Raw genomic sequence first — 19,305 nt, 5'->3', positions numbered from 1 at the left:
TTTCTCTCTCTCTCTGTCCCTCTGTGTGTCTCTCTCTCGGACTCTCGCTCTCTCTGTGCCCTGGCTCTGTCCTTTTCATTAGGGTCGCTTTGGCCCCTGCCCCATGAACAGACACATGAGATTAGGCAGGGCTTAACCGCGGAGCCGTGTGGGTTGTAGACATTCCCTTGTCTAGAAATAAAGGGTTCTTTGAGTGAGTGGTGATTGTACATTGTGTGCTTTGCGTTGCGACATTATGGCATGCTAGCCAGAGTCCCTCCACTGAGTTTTTCCGTTACCAATAATTGGACTGTTGTGCAACGATCCAACAGGGGATTTATTGACATGTACAAAGTCTAAAAGTGTGTGCGTGACCACTTAAAACATTAAAAAAAATACATATGTATTATATATCTACTTACATACTATAGATAACTTGGGGAAATTCCATTGAGTCGAATGAGGGAAACTTTCCTGGTAGATTGCACTCCCATAACTCCCTGGAATATCAAGCTCTGTGTCCAAATATGAATACATTTCAAGTACCAGCAGCATTGCGTGTTTCGGTAATGTTTAGGGTGATATGAGGTTTGAGCTGCACTAAATCTGAGCAGTGAAATGATTTGTCAGCACCCCAAATGAGGTAACCCCCACAGCTAGCACCAACTCTCCTTCTCTTTCTTTGCCTCTCTCCTGCTTTCTCTCTCTCTTTTTAATTTTTTTCTGGGTCAGATAGATTGAGGTATTCGCCATAGGGTATTAGCTCGATGCAGAACTTAAAAGCTCTGTGGAAAAGTTGCAGCATTAAAACATATCATGTCTGTTTGACCATTTGCATCATCTTAGGGCTCTCAAGTTGCTCTTGATTGAATACACTTTAAGATTACAAATACAGCAAGGCTACCCTGTTAAACATCCAATGCCTTCACACCTGTTTGAAAACATTATTGGGCTTGAGTCAATGGCATAATGCAGACTATCATCTTACTCCATTTAAAAGTATTGATCACTGTCAATGAGTGGACGAGGCACTCAAATCGCTTTTCATTTTGGACTATTCATTGATGTCTTTCAAGTCAGGGAACCAGTAATTCAATATCCTTCTTGATGGATAGCTCGGGTAGTTGTGGTGAAGTTCAACAATGTCAACAACACAGTGAATTGCTCGTCATGCTGATAACCATTAAAATGTATTCAGGCACGAACTGAGGTTCACTTTACCGGAGGCGTGCAATATTCAAATGATCAGCCAATCGGATGGCTGCCTCATGATTCACACCATGCTATGAATCTCTCTTATAAATAAAACATTCCACCACATTTCACATCCTGAAGTAATTGAGGCTACAGCTAACCAGATGGCGGTCATCCTTGAGGTTTAATGGTTCACTTGTGGTTTGTATAAAGAAAAAATGTCATAGTTTAAAAGTTTTCCGTTGATGCTATTTATTATTGAAATCGCTTTTTTTATTAATTATCTGTCTTTGCACAAACATACGCGCACACATGCATGCACACACACACACACACACACACACACACACACACACACACACACACACACACACACACACACACACACACACACACACACACACACACACACACACACACACACACACACACACACAGATCCTCCTCCCCTGCTGTATTTGATTACTATAAAAAGTTTTCGAGTCCCTGCCCATCTTGGAGCCCCCTTATTGTCTGGCTCTGACTCCCCCCCCCCCCCCCCCCCCCCCCCCCCCCTCCCCCATTTAGGGCCTGGAGCTATATGGCCCAGCGGCTATGTAGCCTAGCGGCTGCGGTGAGGGGGTGATTAAGAGCCCAGCAGGGTGCCGGCTGGCTTGTTTTTTCTCCCGGCACCATCACCACACATCTTCTCAGTGCCATGAAGAGCGTGTTGCTGCGGTGTAACGGGCTCAAGAGGTTCCCCTAATCCATCTGCTCGTCTGCCAACCCTGCTCGCTGGCATCCTCCACAACGCTCTCTGATTCAAATTTGCTCATTGAGTGTGTGTCTGTTTGTGTGTGTGTGTGTGTGTGTGTGTGTGTCTGTGTGTGTGTGTGTCTGTGTGTGCGTGCGTGCGTGCGTGTCTGTGTCTGTGTGTGTGTCTGTGTGCGTGCGTGCGTGCGTGTGTGTGTGTGTGTGTGTGCGTGCGTGTATGTGTGTGTGCGTGTGTGTTTCTCCTGTCACCCCCCCTCTGAGGGCCCCCATGATGAGAGTGGTTACATGTGTATTAATATTGCACTGGGGAAGTGGGTCTGATATGTCAGGCTTATTCTTCTACGCTCAGCTGCAATCTTTCATCGCTAATACATATATATTTATATCTATCACTTTACTTTCATTATTCATTTATTTTACATATTTTCCCACACTGACTGTACTTTATTTAATTGCTGGATAATTAAATTACATTGTTCTGTGGGGAATAGTCCTGCTGAGACAAAACCACAGTGAACGTAACCCGGTCAGAGCAGTTGAAACGCAAACAGTAGGAGTATAGGTCTCTTTATCATTCCTCTTCTTCAATTGTTCTGGATATGTCTTGCCTGTCACATTTAATTGCCTCTGTGTGTGTATGTGTGTGTGTGTGTGTGTGTGTGTGTGTGAGGTTGAATGTGTTAATGTGTGTGTGTGTGTGTGTGTATGTGGGTGTTTGTTTCGGTGTGTGTGTGTGTGTGTGTGTGTGTGTGCATGCAACAGGCGCGTGTGTGTATATGTGTGTGCATGTCTTTATTCTGGCATGGTCTACAAAACACAGAAGACACTGGCTTTGCAGCAGCGATGACAGCAACTATGCAGGACGTATGAAATGAATAAACCCTGCCTTCACCTTAATTCAACTGTTTAGTCTAAGTGTTTTCATGTTGAAATGTGTCCTCCTCGAATATAATAGGGCATGGTAGTGGAGTGGGCTATGCTACGTTTTGGGTGGAGTAGTGAAATGAGTTACATCATGATAACTCGGCCTCATTGCTTTACCCCACCGCCCGCTTTATTAAAACTCCTCCAACCCAATTCTCATGGCAGCATGATGACCAATGAAACCTTCTCACCTCCTGGATGGCCCCCGTGGCCCCGCCCACTGCACCAGCCTCCCTCCACCTCGCCATGTTTCAGCCACCTCCAGACATCTCCTTCCGTACAGATTCTCATTATTTTCAGAGGCTCCTCTTTTATGTTTCTATCTGAGACGGAGTATAGTGTGAAGGGGTTGAGGAGGTGAGGGAAGGGTAGCAGGATGGAAATCAGTTTGTCCGAAGCAGAGAATAAGGCGAGAGTGTGGGTGATCTCGCCCGGGTCAGTTTGGAACAAATTGAAAAATCCTCCGACCTCTGGACGTTCAGATGAGGGGCATTACTGTTCTGGCTTATTGTAATGAGGCAGTGCCTGCACTGGTCAGGCTCCATTATCATTATTATGGTCCCTTATTGTAGCCAACAGTACATGCAATCATCCTAGTGTGCATCCTTTACCTTAACACAAATGATGTCATAAGCAATTTTGTTATCAACTGGTGGTGTGCTTTACTGTCATTTGTTTTGACCATATATTGAGGCTTCCATAATGTTTTGGTTACACAATAAAGTCTAGCCGATATGGAGTGAGGTGGACAGAAGTGGTAAAAAATTGTGAAATACCATCACTGATTTATCCCCAACACCTCTTGTAATCGCTGAGTTTATACCATAACCCTAGAATACTCATCTTATTAACTTTCCAGTGATTTTTCTCTGATCTGTTTTAGAGGCATATCATCTGGGGTGCATTTCATAAGCCGATAGAGCCTGCTGTAGATAAAAAATAAGTATGATGTCTGACCCGAGCAGTGGGAGGGCCGCCATAGCAAAAGCCCCCCACGTCGTTTTCCTCTGCCTCTGCACCAGTAAGTAAGTATAAATAAGTATCCCCCAGCTGTTTAATTCATCCCATTATTAGTCATTTTGTTTCGACTGCAGCACTTTGAAATCACTGAATAAAGCACTCTTTTGATATACCCACTCAAAAACAGCAGATAATGCTGGTCTTTTTTCAATCATTATTCAAATCAAGACGGGGGAAAATTGGCACTGGCTTTTTATTACAGTATATTATAAGGAAGAAGGGGAATGGGGGTTTAATATACTGCTGTGATTGACAACCGCCCATGCTTTGCTTTATTCCCATCCTTTGAATGACTCCCGTGTTAGTCCAAGTACATTACAATAAACTATCATAGAGTGGGAGCTCGAACTTTCTCACCCTCATGTTCTCTCTCTGCTTCTCGCTCTCTTTTCCCCTGCCTGGCTGTCTTTCACATTTTCCGCCTGTGTGTGTGTGAGTGTGTGTGTGTCTGTGTTTGTGCGTGCGCATGTGTGCATGTGGCCGGGTGCATGTGGGTGTGAGTGTTTGGCTGCTTCCATTTTGCATGCCATTTAATATGCATTGAAAGAAACCCATTCCTAATGTTTGTAAGCTACACACACATCATTCGTGTACCACAACCATCAGTCCACCGGCCAATTTGTTGATGTCAGCTGTAATGATAGCAGTAACATTACCACTCCCCCGCCCTGGTCCAAACACTGCACTACATTGCTGCCTGTCAAAGTTGACTTTTTATGTATCGGGTATGAATTTCAGATTTAGCTTGATGAAACTTTCTGGGCTGCACCGCCAGTAAGCAGCAGTAAAATCACAGAGGACCGATAACATACTAGCATCTATGTAGCCATGTAGCATGTTCACAAAGCAGGGCTATTAGGGCTTTGTACTTGATGCTACTTTCTTTATGCTGATCTATTCTATGGAGGGCCTGACATTCCTTCCTGTCTGCCTGTCTCTCTTTTGTGGGATGTGGTTTCTATTTGGCGTTTTTTTTTTAGTTCTATGTTGTTGTTGTTGTTTGTCTAATGGGAGTTGTTGGTCTGTGAAGATATTGTGCGGTGGCTGAGCGTGGGGAGCAGATTAGCCCAGTCCCTCAACCCCTGCTCTAGTAAAATAACACTCTGGCTCTAGTGAACCATGGTTAAGGCTCCATGCTGTCAGGTTTGCTTAACCCGGGGGCCTCTCCGCTCCCCGCGGCCCCCCATCAGGGGCCCCTGGTTCAGAGATTGTTCAACAAAATAGCTGTTGTACCTAAAACTACAGAGGTCTAGCACAATTTGCTATTTGTCAGGGGGAAATAGTGAGCATACTTTGTAGTTAGATGCATCCATTTTCCCAATTGTGTTCATGTCTAACTCAAACAGAGTGCAGGTGATATTGTGTGTGTGTGTGTGTGTTTGTGTTTTTGTGTTTGTGTGTCTGCTAATGTAAGCGGTTCCAACAAGCAATTGACTTCCCGTGCAATTATTTATGTGTTTAAGGCTAGCTGTGAAAACTTTATAACATTGGCTTCTGCAACAGTGGCAACAGCAACTTCTTTAGAATGCAGGGCAGATTGCTCCATCACTTTAATTTGCATACCGCTGCGTCTGAAAATGACCTCAAAATGAAATTCACAAGTTGCACAGCGGATTACAGAAATAAATATCTTTATACATACCTGTTCATCTCCCTCTCCCTCTAATTCTCTCTCTCTCTCTCTCTCTCTCTCTCTCTCTCCCTCGCAATCGGAGGTGGGTTGTTGAAACAATGTGGCAATCTTTGTGTTGGAAGGTTATGTTCATTCCACACCCCTCTACCAGATCTTGATCAGCTGTCTTTCACTTTGTTGGATTAGGATAATTTACTCTTTTGAGACATTAGATGCTTTCAGACATACGTGTAAATCCTGATATGCAAAGTATTCAAATGGCTGCAATGGCACTATGTGTCTGAATCAGTGTCCTCCGATCACCACCATCTCTCTCTCTCTCTCTCTCTCTCTCTCTCTCTCTCTCTCTCTCTCTCTCTCTCTCTCTCTCTCTCTCTCTCTCTCTCTCTCTCTCTCTCTCTCATCTGCTCTGTCTCTCACTCGCTCACTAACTCCCATTGTCTCTCTCATACACAACCTTGCCAGCTATTTCCTTTATTTCTCTCTCTTGCACTCTCCCTCTCTCGCTCCTGTCCATCCTCTCCGTTATCCCCTTGGGTTGGCATTTGTCCACATTTTTAATGAGATGGGCCATAGGGATGATGAACCTAACAAAACCCATTGTAAATGTGTAGTAAGTCTTTCCTTTATATATTCTCTCTCTCTCTCTCTCTCTCTCTCTCTCTCTCTCTCTCTCTCTCTCTCTCTCTCTCTCTCTCTCTCTCTCTCTCTCTCTCTCTCTCTCTCCCCCCATACCCTCTTAGCCAGAGATTGATGCAGACATTAATCAGTGGAACACAGAGGGGATGGAGATCTAGGGGTTTAATAATCCCAGAGGTCACAACAGAAACTTTGAATAGGATAGTGCATCGCCCACGTTGACACACACACACACACGCATGCACACGCACACGCACAAAACAGACGTACGTACTGGCAGCACATGCAACACACGTGAATCAATAATTCAAATGCAATTCACCTACACAAACATCAGAATGCATCACACACACACACACACACACACACACACACACACACACACACACACACACACACACACACACACACACACACACACACACACACACACACACACACACACACACACACACGCGCACCGCACCGCATTTAGGCATGCTATTTAATTCCGAATGTCCCCAGGGGTCATAATGCCCCCCATCGCACTTGATTTCTCAAGCCGGGAGTCGGTCCACCTTTCAGAGATGGGACACCGCGGTCTAGGGCGCAGTGTATCTACATGTGGATACATCGCTAGGTACACCGTCTGTCGTGTGTGCCACTGTGTGTCTTGCTGAGTGAGTGTGCGGGGGCTGCTTTAGCCTTCAGGGCCGACTTGGTTCCCAGAGCCAACAGCATGCTTTCCAGGTCACTGGCCGGCCAATGAAAGGACATTCCACGGGCTCCCACAGTTACCAAGAGGGTATTCACTTCGGTGGCGTGTGTGTGCGTATGTGTGTGTTTGCGTGTGTGCACTAGGGCGTGTGTATGCAAGATGGAGAGAGATTTCTCTGTGTGGGTGTGCATTAGTGTGTGTGTTCGCATGCGTCTCTGCCTGTTAGGCTGTTCTGCATGCAGCATAGATGGGCAACAGTGGATGACTCCGGTTCTATCCGAGCGGCCATTTATTTACTTTTTTCGATATTCCATCCTTTTTTCATCCCGTTTCCCCTTTGTTTCTTGTCTTTCAGTTTTTCTTTCTTTTCGTCTTTCTTCCTTCCTTTCCTTCTTTCTTCCTACCTTTACTTGTGTGTGTCTGTGCCCGTTCACGCATGTGTGAGGAAGAAGCCAAGTGTGCTAGGATGTGTGCAGATGTATGCAGCAGGGATTATACTGTTTTACGAGGAAACATGTGGCTTTACACTGTTGTTTATTGGTATGGTTGACCCGGTATTGGGTGCTTAACCTCCAAACACAAGAGCAACAGTTTCAATGCTGTTTAATTTACAAGGCTTTTAAAAGCTGAGCTAAGTGAATCGAATAAAACTGAATTGGCCTGAAATGTAAGGTCATGAGTTGTGAGTTTCAGTGAAAAGGCTTTAGTGAGAAAAGCTTAGCTGGGGATTCTGCAGCCAAGGCAAAGAAACTCTTCACATGTCCTCGCACTCTGACTCATTCTCTCTCTCTCTCTCTCTCTCTCTCTCTCTCTCTCTCTCTCTCTCTCTCTCTCTCTCTCTCTCTCTCTCTCTCTCTCTCTCTCTCTCTCACACAAACAAACAGATAAATGTGTACACACACAAACGATATGTGAAAAATAGTTCCACTGGCAGCCAGATAAGCTAAAGTAATAACAGTGGCATCTTGGTCTAATTTTAGCTCTGCATTGAATGTGCCGCCACCAGTAATCATGACAGCGTTTCTGGTTGAATTGAGCTTAGCTGTTTTCTCTCTCTCTCCCTCACTCTTTCCTTCCCTCTTTTCTCTCTCTCTCTCTCTCTCTCTTTCCCTCACTCTTTCTTTCTCTTTCCTTCTCTCTCTCGCTTTCTCTCTCTCTCGTTCCATCACTCTTTCTTTCCCTCACTCTCTCCTTCTCTCTCTCTCTCTTTCTCTCTCTCTCTTGCCTTTTTCTCCTTTTTCCGATACTCTCGTTCTTGCTCCCTCCCCTCCATATACTAGGGAGGTTGAAAGCAATGGCCTATGATTGTTAATACGTGGATCAGTGTAGACCTGGCAACTGTAATCTGGAAAACACCAACAGGATCCGAACAGGCAGACGTTGTGTTCTGTATGTCCTATTTAGAATATGAAACTCATGCTATTGAATTGATGTTTTATTATATTCCTTACTGCTCTGTTTGATTTGATTTTTAATGCAAGAATAAATGCAGAGAAACACACACACACGTACGCACGCGCAAACCCAAACCCACACGCACACACCTGCCCACACACACAAAAACACACACATGCACACACACACACCCGCCCACACACAAACGCATAAATACAGACACGCATGCATGCACGTACACATAGACACACATTGATGACTGTAATTGGGGAAATGTAGCCTACTTTTCTTCAGTGGAGAAGCATTTGTCCTGTGGGATTAAGTTGCTCTCCTTTGAAGCAGAACACTTCACGTTTTTGAGTTATATTAGCTGGTAAATAAGAGTCGTTTGACCCTCCCCGCTCTCTCTCTCTCTCCCATGTTCAGATGTAACCATCACCAGTCCTCAATCAACCCCACCCCGTTTGTTGATTCCACGTTTTCTATTATGAACTGCACTGCAAAAAGCAATGACTCTGCACTACTGCAGGCTCTATCATCTTGGCCCATTCCCATGGTCAGTATTCGCTGGTGCCGTTTAAATAACAGGCTAGCATTGATTAGCATGCATTTGATTTAAAACAGGCATACCCAACCAAAAAGTTCTAGGCCCTCGCCATTAAGATTGAAAGGATCAGCCCAGGCTGTACTTAATATTGTAGCCTTGTCACACACCAACAGGATTCAAGGACACATCAGTTCATGTTGGTGATACGTGAGACAGACCGTAATAACCACCTTCCCAGGGGGGGAAAACCCTTTAGGTTAACCGGTGTGTGGGATTCTTTCAACTGGGAAATTTGGGGTATTTTCTTTCAGCAAAATTACCCATTTTCCCATTGTTAAACGTGGATTTGTGCGCTATGTAACACAGTCTTAATTTCAGTTCATCTTTACCTTAAAGCTCTATTGATCATAATACATTCAAAGTTTCAAATTGTGACGTGTACAACTTCCCATCAGTCTCCTTTCTCTGATGTGAGGAATATGTGGACTGGGTGCTATATTGGAGATACCTTGTGTTGCCAGACTGCTTTGTAACACCTCTTCCATGATAGAGATGGAAACATGAGTCGATGGGAGGAACAGGATGTCCTCTTGCTATCAATACAAGGGGAAGAAAGAATCTCTCACGGATTCCAGGTACACACCCAAGGACGCATGGCTCAGACCCCCAAAGCCACCCTGTCCATCAGGACCCTGGCTTGAGTCCAGACCTGGGGGGCTACCTGTGTGACCCGCTGGTGCCAGGACAGGGATAGCTTGGCCTACCAACGAATTATAGACATAAACATTTAGACGGGAACGTTCAATGTTGCTTCAAAGTCGTAGCTGCAACCAGGGATAGGTTAGGGCCAGGAACAATGTCAAGCATGTTACATAATATAATATACACGATTTGCATAAATTAAGCCTTAAAAGTTAACAGATTTTCTTCTCAACTAAAACAATTATAATGTTGATGTTTCTTTTGGTTGATTGGGCAAATAAATTACCTGTTTGGACACAGTTTTGGTGAAATCATGTTCTGGCAAAAACAGGAAAATATATCTAGCTTAATTCTGGGATACTTGACATGGCTAATAAAGATGTCCGTAGGTAATCTATTACACAGACAGAACTAAAGGTCATTGAGGCCTTAAATGCCCCAGACCCAGCGGGTGTGTGTGTGTGTGTGTGTGTGTGTGTGTGTGTCTGGCTGGCTGGCTGGCTGACTGGCTGGCTGGCTGGCTGGCTTGCTGTGAACTGTGTTTTTTTCCTGTGTGAAGACCCTGGGAGTTTGTGGACCAGTTGCTAAGGCAACCATCATGGTGGATGTTTAAATGTTAGCGTTAAGCTGAAGTGAATTTCACCAAGGAGAGAAAGACACAGATTTGCAGCTGATTCACATACATGCATGTGCACGGAGACAGATGTTGGTTGGTTGGTTGGTTGGTTGGTAACGGTAAAATTTGTTTAGAATTGCAGGGATTAAATTGGATGGTACTGAAGTTTAAATCAGAGATGGGGAAAATGTGAGTGAAGAGTAAAAAGGAGAATTGAAAAGAAAGAGAACATATATCTATCTCAAGAGAGAGTTTGGGGCTTTCAGCAGGGATGATGTAATTGCAGTGGAAGACAGATGAAGATATATAACATTATTATATCTAATGTCAGGGAGGGCAAGCCTGTGTGTGAGCAGTCAGGGAGTTCAAAACAGAACACAACAAATTTTGTTTAACCAGGGTTTGGCGATAATTCTGCTGCATAATAATCATTACCCTCCCCAAACCCTTACCCCAAAACCCCCCCCTCCACATAGACACTTACACACAGATACCGATACCGACCCACACGCACACACAGATTTTGCTGAGGTATAGGGTAAAGGCAGAGGTTTGGAAAACAAAGCTTATCTCAGCCAGCCACGTTTTCGCCCCTGATGACGTCATCGCTGTATGAAAGTAAACCGGTTTGGGTCAGATAACAACTGGAAAGTATTGCGGACGTCATTGACATGTCCTCGCCGTGTAACTGATAAACGTTCAAAGCATACAGCGCCCAGATACAGATGGCCCCCCTGATCCCAGAGGGAATCGTGTGTACTGTGTGTTACTGTCCGTCCCATGTTAATTCACGTCTGGTATAAAATAGGTTTTATTGAAAACTACGCCTTGACCACACGTTCTTGTGAGAGCGCATGGAAAATCGAAGTGGGTGTCTGAAGGACTTCTTGCAGTCTGAGCTGGAGCCAGAGCTACTGACAGACTGACTCACTGACCGACTGACTTGCTGACTGACTGCCCCACTAACTGAACGAGGCTGACCGACTGACCTGCCGGTCACCTGCCTTATTGACCGACTTATGGGGTCAAATGACCGGGGCCTCGGTGGGCTGACTGGGGGGGTGTGTGTTCACGGTGAGGTGACTGGAGGTAGCCGGAGCTGCTCTTCCTGCTTGAGTCTTGCGGTCCCAGGGCTTTGCGCTGCTTGAGACGGAGAGAGAGCCGTTCTTCTCCGCTCCACTGGTGAAACCAGAGCTAGGCCTTTCGCCTCAAGCCTCCTGCTTTGCAGTTTCCTCAGGGCTATTTTTACCCAGCTCTTGGCTCCTCGGTCTGTGGGTGGCTGTGTGTGTGTGTGTGTGTGTGTGTGTGTGTGTGTGTGTGTGTGTGTGTGTGTGTGTGTGTGTGTGTGTGTGTGTGTGTGTGTGTGTGTGTTTGTGTGGGTGTGTGTGTGTGTATGTGTGCGTGTGGGTGTGTGTGTGTGTGTGTGTGTTGCTAAATGTCGGGCTTTAAATTAAAATCCACAACATACCAACAGCCATTTTTTCTTCCTGCGAGTCTTTTTGTTGAACCGCTCTTCTCCCCGACACGGAGCTACAGCGTACCGCTTGACGGGAACACAGAACTACATTTCAATGATCAAAAGCCTGCCTGCTGAAATGTCCCCTGTGATTGTGGTCTGGTGTCTTTATCAGAGACTGGTTTTGCTCGGCGAGACAACAGCAACATGTCACACTTTTTAAGCGCAGTGATCCTCTTACGGTGACAAGAATCTTGTCTTGAGAGATTTCCGAAAGTGGAATCGCAGACTTTGAACAGTTTGACTGGAGATGCTGATCATGCAAGATGCTCGACAGCTCAAATCATCCCCCCCCCCAAGTCTTACATCTCTCCGGCTGCCGCTCTTCTCCCTCTTCTCGTATTTCCTCACGTTTCTTTGTCTCTTTCTTCGTATTCCTGTCCAATCTATCATCTCTGCATCTCTCTTTTTATGTTGCCCTGTTTTTCATTAACCCCCCCCTCCCCCTTCTCTCTCTCTCTCTCTCTCTCTCTCGCTCTCTCGCTCTCTCGCTCTCGCTCTCTCTCTCTCCAGTGAAGTACATCAAAGAGATGTCGGCCTTCTTTAAGAACGCGGGGTCCCCAGGGGCCCCTCTCCCGTGGGACTCTCCTCCCTCCACGCCTCAGAGGGGAGCTGACACCCCTCCTGCAGCGCTGAGGGAACCCTGCACTATCCCACTCAAGATGTGCCAAGTTACACGGAAACAGTGCCCCCCAGACACCGAAAATAGGTACTGCATCATACAGAGGATTAATTATTTTGATTTTAGTGTTGCATACTGTCGTAACCTGAATCCCCATGTATGTATTAAATATGGATGTATTTTGGGAAAGAATAATAAATGAGAAAATAAGACGGATATAAGAAAATAATAATTATTGCATATAATCGAATAACACTAATATACGTTTTCCTTTTTTTTTTTTTACCTTTGGATTATATTTGTATTCTACTAAAGTTTTCTTGAGAGATACAAATTAAGAGTAGAACTAATGTTTTTTTCCAGACACTCAAAATTGATGGCTGCAGTGAAAATGTTAAACAGCAGGTTTAAACCCAAAATGGAAAACAAATGACACAAATTACCCTTCAAGGAGAAAATGAGGAAGCTCTGCCTTCCACCGCACTTTGTTCCACAGCCTAATCACCGTGGTGGCCTTGTCTCTCACCATCTCCTCCCTTCCAACAAATTGTTCGCTTGCAATTTTGATCTTCTTTCGCCATTCTCGTCTTCTGACATTACCATACTGTCTGACTGCACCTCGGCCCCATCCCTCCCACTCTGAAGCTGTGTCTGTCTGATCTGTGTTCCCAGGTATTTTGAGGTAATCTCAGCCAGCAGAAAGAACTCGGTGTTCCTGAGAGCCAAAGACCCGGCCATGGCCCAGTCCTGGTACAACGGGATCCAGGCGGGCTCTGCCAACCTGCTGCCCCAGGTCAAGGAGGACATGAAGGACATGCAGAGCTCCCTGGAGGTCAAGCACGTGGGCTGGATCACAGAGCAGGTGCGCAAAAGCAGGAATAGAAGAAGACGCGTTAAACATGCTCAGGGTTTATACTGCTGAGGTGTATTTAGTAAGAGAGTGTTTCTTAAAAGAAGCTCACAGCTAACGCTTTTTATTGAGATATTAGATTACGGATTGTGTGTGTGTGTGTGTGTGTGTGTGTGTGTGTGTGTGTGTGTGTGTGTGTGTGTGTGTGTGTGTGTGTGTGTGTGTGTGTGTGTGTGTGTGTACCTCTGTGTGTGACACATTGTTTTAAAACGTAAATTGGTATCTGATGCATAGGAGAGTAAGCCATACAATGAACGACACTGCTTCTCTATAACTATGGGCGATGTCGTGTTAGACTGTCCATAAACCATATATAACCATGCTCCACGATTGGATGGTATATATCCATGATAGCCTATACCGTGGAATCATACTGTGTTGAATTGACCTCTGTTAACGTTTTCCATCATATATTTACAATGCCTGCCTCTCACTGAATTTCTTATGTTTAGTTTCATACATTTAGACAATAGACAATACTACGTACTTCAGACAATGGGTCCTGGATCCATACAGAACATGAGGCTGCTTAGAATTTCCCTTTTTCCACAGGTCTTTTTTTCCATTTCCATAATGAAAAAGCCTTTTCCATTATCCAGAGCGGGTTGAAGTGTCTTCATAGTGTGTGTGTTTGTGTGTGTGTGTGTGTGTGTGTGTGTGTGTGTGTCTCTGTGTGTCTCTGTGTGTTGAATATTGGTGGCTCATGTGGGTATGTGTGTGTGTGTGTGTGTGTGTGTGTGTGTGTGTGTTGCATGCTTGTGTGTGTGTGTGTGTGTGTGTGTGTGTGTGTGTGTGTGTGTGTGTGTGTGTTTTTCTGTGTGCAGGTCAGCCAGGGTCCAGAGAAGCCGGTGCTTGCGGTGTTGACTGATAGAGATCTGCTCCTCTACCCCTCCCTGCCAGACAGCAAAGAGTCCCTCAGCAACCCCACCAAGAGCCATCCACTCATCACTACACGGTAAACACACTCTCACACACACACACACACACACACACACACACACACACACACACACACACACACACACAATCTTTTAAATGACCGATAGGTCTGAAGGTCCTGGAGGTATTTGTTTCGACTATGATCATAGAGAAATGTACAACAGACGTACATGCAAGATTTATGTATTATTGGTTGTTATATTCAGAGAATGACAATAGCATGAGATGGATTGCGTTGAACTCTATGTCAGAGTAAGTATTTGTTATATAAGACAAAGTCCCCCGCTGTAATGTTTGTTGCAGCCTGGCTGGGAGGTAATAGTTATGTGTATTGCTTGGTGTTGGCCCAGGAAAAGAGGATACTCTCACTATTTCCATACTATGGCTAGTGGAAGTCCAACCAAACTCATCCCTTCATCTGTACTCGATTAGTAGGACCAGAACATATGACTCATGTGTTGTTCCCCCAAAACCTTTCTTCCTTCCTCCCTTTTCCTCTCATCTCCTCTCCCCTCCTGTCCGCTCCTCTCCTCACCGTTCTCCTCTTCTCTCCACTCTACTCTTCTTACGTCTCCTCCCTCGCCTCCCTCCTTTCTGTCTCTCTCTCTAACCTTCTGTCTCTCTCTTTGACTTTCTGTCTTTCTCTCTGTCTCTCTCTCTCTCTCTCTCTCTCTCTCTCTCCTTCCCTCATTTACTCTCTGTCTCTCTCTCCCACTCACATTCCCTGTTTCCCCACCCCGTCCGAGGCTGTTGTTTTCTTCTGTTTTGCATGCGTCCATATCAATAATTGTTCTCCTTTAAATTCACGTTCATACATTGAGTGTCATCGCACTGCCCTGGCGTCCTGTTAAAACCTTCACTGTTTATCCTCCCACCCCGTGTGCCCAGCCTGGTCCACTCGGGACCAGGGAAGACCTCCCCTCTGCTGGAGTCGGAGCTGTCGTTCGGCCTGCGCACGGGCACCAAGCAGGGAGTGGAGACCCACGTGTTCAGGGTGGACTCCACCCGGGACCTCTCCACCTGGACCCACCAGCTGGTGGAGGGCTGCCACAACGCCGCTGAGCTAGTCCAGGAGGTCACCACAGGTACCGTCACCCCCCCGCCCCGTCAAACACCCCAGAAGTACGGACGCAAATACAATGGCCCCTTTCAAGCGAACGATCTTCGGTTCTGAAATGAATTGAAAACAGTCGCAGGACTGCATTGCAAGGGCGGTGCTTTCCTTGTCGAAGCAGGTGCAAACAGGAGATGAAGATAACAGTTTTTTAAAACCAGCATGAGATGCAGCCTTTTACTACTAGCTGCACTTTACTACAGAATGTTACTTGGCATTGGTTGTAAGATGTCCAAAAAAAATGAATAGCAGAATCATTTGTTTCTGTACTCCTATCAAAAAGTAAATGTTTTTGACGGTAGCTCATAGCATACTCCTTTATCCATTTCGGATTTAAACGTAAATCCTTTTACTAAAAACAACAACAAATGAAATGCGTCACTCACTCAGCTTGGAGAGCCGGCCCTTAATGGTGTCGTCTTTTTTCCTATCAATATGCTCACGAAAAGGACAAACCAGAACTCTTCCCTAAAAAGGAGTACTCACACTAAACAGTGGAGAAACCCTAGTGGCAAAAAGTCAAACTAAAACAGGGACGGGTCCACATACTACAATGGATACAGGACTATATAGATTAAATATGCAACTTTTCTGCATTCCCCATGAAAATCTCTACAGAATGCGAGCTGTCGGTTAAGAATTTGTGTGATACATGTGAGATATTTATTTATTTATTGTCAGAAACGGATACCAATTACTGATGATAGGGCCCGTTAAAAGCTGATCACTACTACTGTAAAATACTACCATAAAACCTAATGGATATTAAATGGTAATGGAAAGTGTGATATATAACCTGGTTTGGATGCTTTGACACTGGCCCCTGGTGGTAGTGTAAAATATTGCAACTACCAACAAAATAAAATCTTTCTTGGGGTATTTTGGAGTATTACAAAACAATAGGCCTATATCAAAGCAGTGTAAAAGAAGCGGGGAATGATACAAATTCTCGGCTCCTTCACAGATGTTTTCCTTTGAAACCGATTGTTTATAATGCATCACCTGTGCTTGTTTTTGTCCCTGATCCGGGACAGCCTGCAGCTGGAACGGGAAAGAGTGCACTCTGGGAGTCCACATCGACGAGGGCTTCACGCTGTTCACCGAGGACATGGGCGTGAGGAAGAGCGTCCTGCTGCAGCAGCCCTTCGAGCGCCTGCGGATGTCCTCTGACGACGGCGTGCGCATGATCTTCCTCGACTTCGGAGGCTCCGAGTCTGAGATCGTGGGTTCTTATAGACGCGTTAAACTTTGGCTTTCAACTCGTCACAAAAATACTCCTACTATTCTTCTTCTTTTTATAAAATGTCAGATTGATTTTTCAGGGACCCGTCCTTAAATGTTAAAACATGATGGTTACAGTTTCGCTCATTATTGTCTGTCGCTCATTATCGTCATGTATTTAAATATAAAATATGAAACATACAGAACCCTGACAAATACACGTTTTAATATGATGTATCCTATTTGAAAACCTTTCTCATTTAGTTTTGTTTTATGTGTCCCCTTCCCCTTGTCCATTCCTCTCCTGCTGCAGCAACTTGACCTTCACTGTTGTCCCAAGACCATCGTCTTCATCATCCACTCGTTCCTCTCTGCTAAGGTCAAGCGACTGGGTCTGATGGCATGATAATAGACAGGAGTATACACACACACACACACACATATATGCATAACACACGTGTGAAAACACATTCAGTCTTTCTCTATCTTTCTCTCTCTCTCTGACACCACACACACACGCACGCACGTACAGTTTTGAAGACTCATAGGACGAAAGAGGTGTGAGGATGTTTTCCGCCTGCGCCTCTTGAATGCAACTTACCAACGGGGAGTCGAGGAGAAATGCAAAAATGGTTTGGACCTTATTCGGGTCATTTAGTGGAGCAGGTAGACCTAACAGTTAGCCAGCAGTTAGCATGGACGGTCTGTGTGGGACATTTAGACAATCCAGTGTAGCGTCATACATGTTAAAGGATTGGGGGAACACGTTGAAGCAGTGCATGGCACTGTTACTAATCTCAAAGCTCCATCCACATGCCCCGTTATTTAGCCCTGCTTTGTTAAGTGAGTCATAACGCTCAACTTTTAACATCTTTGTATCTTTTATGTTCGGTCTTTTCTCTATTTGCGACAGAGTCACAACAGTTGCTTTGGCTTGATGAGGCGGAAGCAATTGTTCTTTATTTTTATTAGTATTGAGTGACATGCGACAGTTTGTCAAAGTCTGTCGTTTTTACCACTTTTTCATCTGTCAATGTTGAACGTCTGTCAGTTTATAACAGCGAATGGATGTTCATGTTGTACCATGGTTTCTAATTATTATTTTTGTATTCAACTGTTTTGTCTTTCTGTGAATTGATTCTTATTTTTTTTATTTCCCTTTTCTCCTTAATATGTGGTCTTACTCATTCTAAATCACCTGCAAGAAAAACAAGATGAAAAGACAGACAATACTGACATACAGATTGAGATACAAGATAGTTAAATAGACAGGTAGCTAAAACGATTGCTCCTTTCTTAACAAACACATACTATTCTCCCCGGTGCAGTGTGTGGAATTTAGAGGTATCAAATGAAACGGATTTGGTAGAAATTAAATATAATAATCTAATTAAGTAGGTTTTAATTAGTGTATAATCTCATGAGATTAAGAATTGTTGTGTTTTTGTTACCTTAGAAAGAGCCCTTTATATCTACATAGAGAGCTTTTTACAGAGAAAATCATAATCGTTAAATAAATATAAAAATATCAAGGAAGGTTACCACTTGGCTACTCGGTGCTGTCATAGACAATAACATAATTCTTGAAGTACCAACTAGCCCCCTTCAAGCCACTACATGCCCCCATAGCTGGGCGGGGGGGGGTGGGTCAGTTGGATGCAATCTGCAACCTCACCACTAGACGCCACTAAATCCAACACACTACACCTTTAACCTTAAAGCTGGTGACATGTCTACTTTGGCCACTGAGGAGACTGAAGTTCAGATTTTATGTGAGGCAGCCGATCAGAAGTTTCGTAAAAAGAGGTACATCTTTTCACCTCCTGACCGAACAGAAGCTCTCATTTTGAACGTGAGATGAGACATACAAGATACTCTGTACTGTAAGGGTAAAAGTATAAGTTGTTATTGATGCTTTCATCAATTACCAGATGACGATATTATCATGTGAGGTTTTGCCACGAGTCAGCTTTAAAAGCTGATGAATTTTTATACAGTATTGTCAAAATCGGATGATGAGAATTGTAACACCTTACAATTTTTTGATTATTTTTTTACATTTTAAAGTGTTAATTTGCCCTTTAAGTGATCATTTTACGCTTTTATTTTCAATCGAACAGCCACAACTTGAGGCCTTCTCTCTGTATTACACTTATCTCACTTATATTAATATATACATATAAATATATATTTCAAAGAAAAGAAAGTGTTTGTTTTCAAGAATATAATGTATTGTATATTCTTATTTAAACAAAGGTGTGCCTTGCAGGGTTGTTTGTATATAAAAAAAAGTGTAATAAACTTTGATTGTTAACTTGTTCATATGCTTCGTTAATTCAAGGCAATGAAATGACAGCTTGACTTTGTCTTATCCCTATCCCCTGACCCTAATCAAAATATTAAATATGTGAATGCTTCAATGACCAGCTAGGTTGACTAAGCATCAATTATTCTGCTTTATTCTGAAATAATTGATTCTTGAGTTTTGCGCTCAGTATAATGAGCCAATAAACATAAATTCTCCAATGGGAAATACTAGGGACTCAGAAAATCAATTCAAATCAATACCCTTATCCATTTGTCAACAAGTAACTGACTCAAATGGTCTGAGCAAGGGCCTGAATTCCCTTAATCTTACTGTATTTCTCTCTCTCACTCTGCATCTCTCTCTCTCTCTCTCTCTCTCGCTCTACCTCTCTCTCTCTCTCGCTCTACCTCTCTCTCTCTCTTTCTCTATCGCTCTACCTCTCTCTCTCTCTCTTTCGCTCTACCTCTCTCTCTCTTTCTCTCTCGCTCTACCTCTCTCTCTCTTTCTCTCTCTATCGCTCTACCTCTCTCTCTCTCTCGCTCTACCGCTCTCTCTCTTTCTCTCTCGCTCTACCTC

The 19,305-nt window shown here is 44.2% G+C and overlaps 1 protein-coding gene across 1 annotated transcript in view; it reads left to right on the top strand.

Annotated features, from left to right (window-relative positions):
* Window positions 1-18,728, top strand: part of snta1 (syntrophin, alpha 1) — a 32,316-nt gene extending 13,588 nt beyond the window's left edge. Inside the window, exons 3-8 of the mRNA XM_079748679.1 lie at window positions 12,129-12,324; window positions 12,910-13,099; window positions 13,972-14,102; window positions 14,975-15,171; window positions 16,235-16,422; window positions 16,735-18,728. Coding sequence (XP_079604805.1) covers window positions 12,129-12,324; window positions 12,910-13,099; window positions 13,972-14,102; window positions 14,975-15,171; window positions 16,235-16,422; window positions 16,735-16,827 — 995 coding nt within the window. The 3' untranslated portion in view covers window positions 16,828-18,728. The remainder of the gene's footprint in view (window positions 1-12,128; window positions 12,325-12,909; window positions 13,100-13,971; window positions 14,103-14,974; window positions 15,172-16,234; window positions 16,423-16,734) is intronic.
* Window positions 18,729-19,305: the final 577 nt, after the last annotated feature.

This window comes from Pollachius pollachius, assembly GCF_949987615.1.
Source record: "Pollachius pollachius genome assembly, chromosome: 12".
NCBI classification, from domain to species: Eukaryota; Metazoa; Chordata; class Actinopteri; order Gadiformes; family Gadidae; genus Pollachius; species Pollachius pollachius.
Note: the sequence above shows the minus strand (reverse complement) of the source record. Positions and strands in the feature narration are given on the sequence as shown.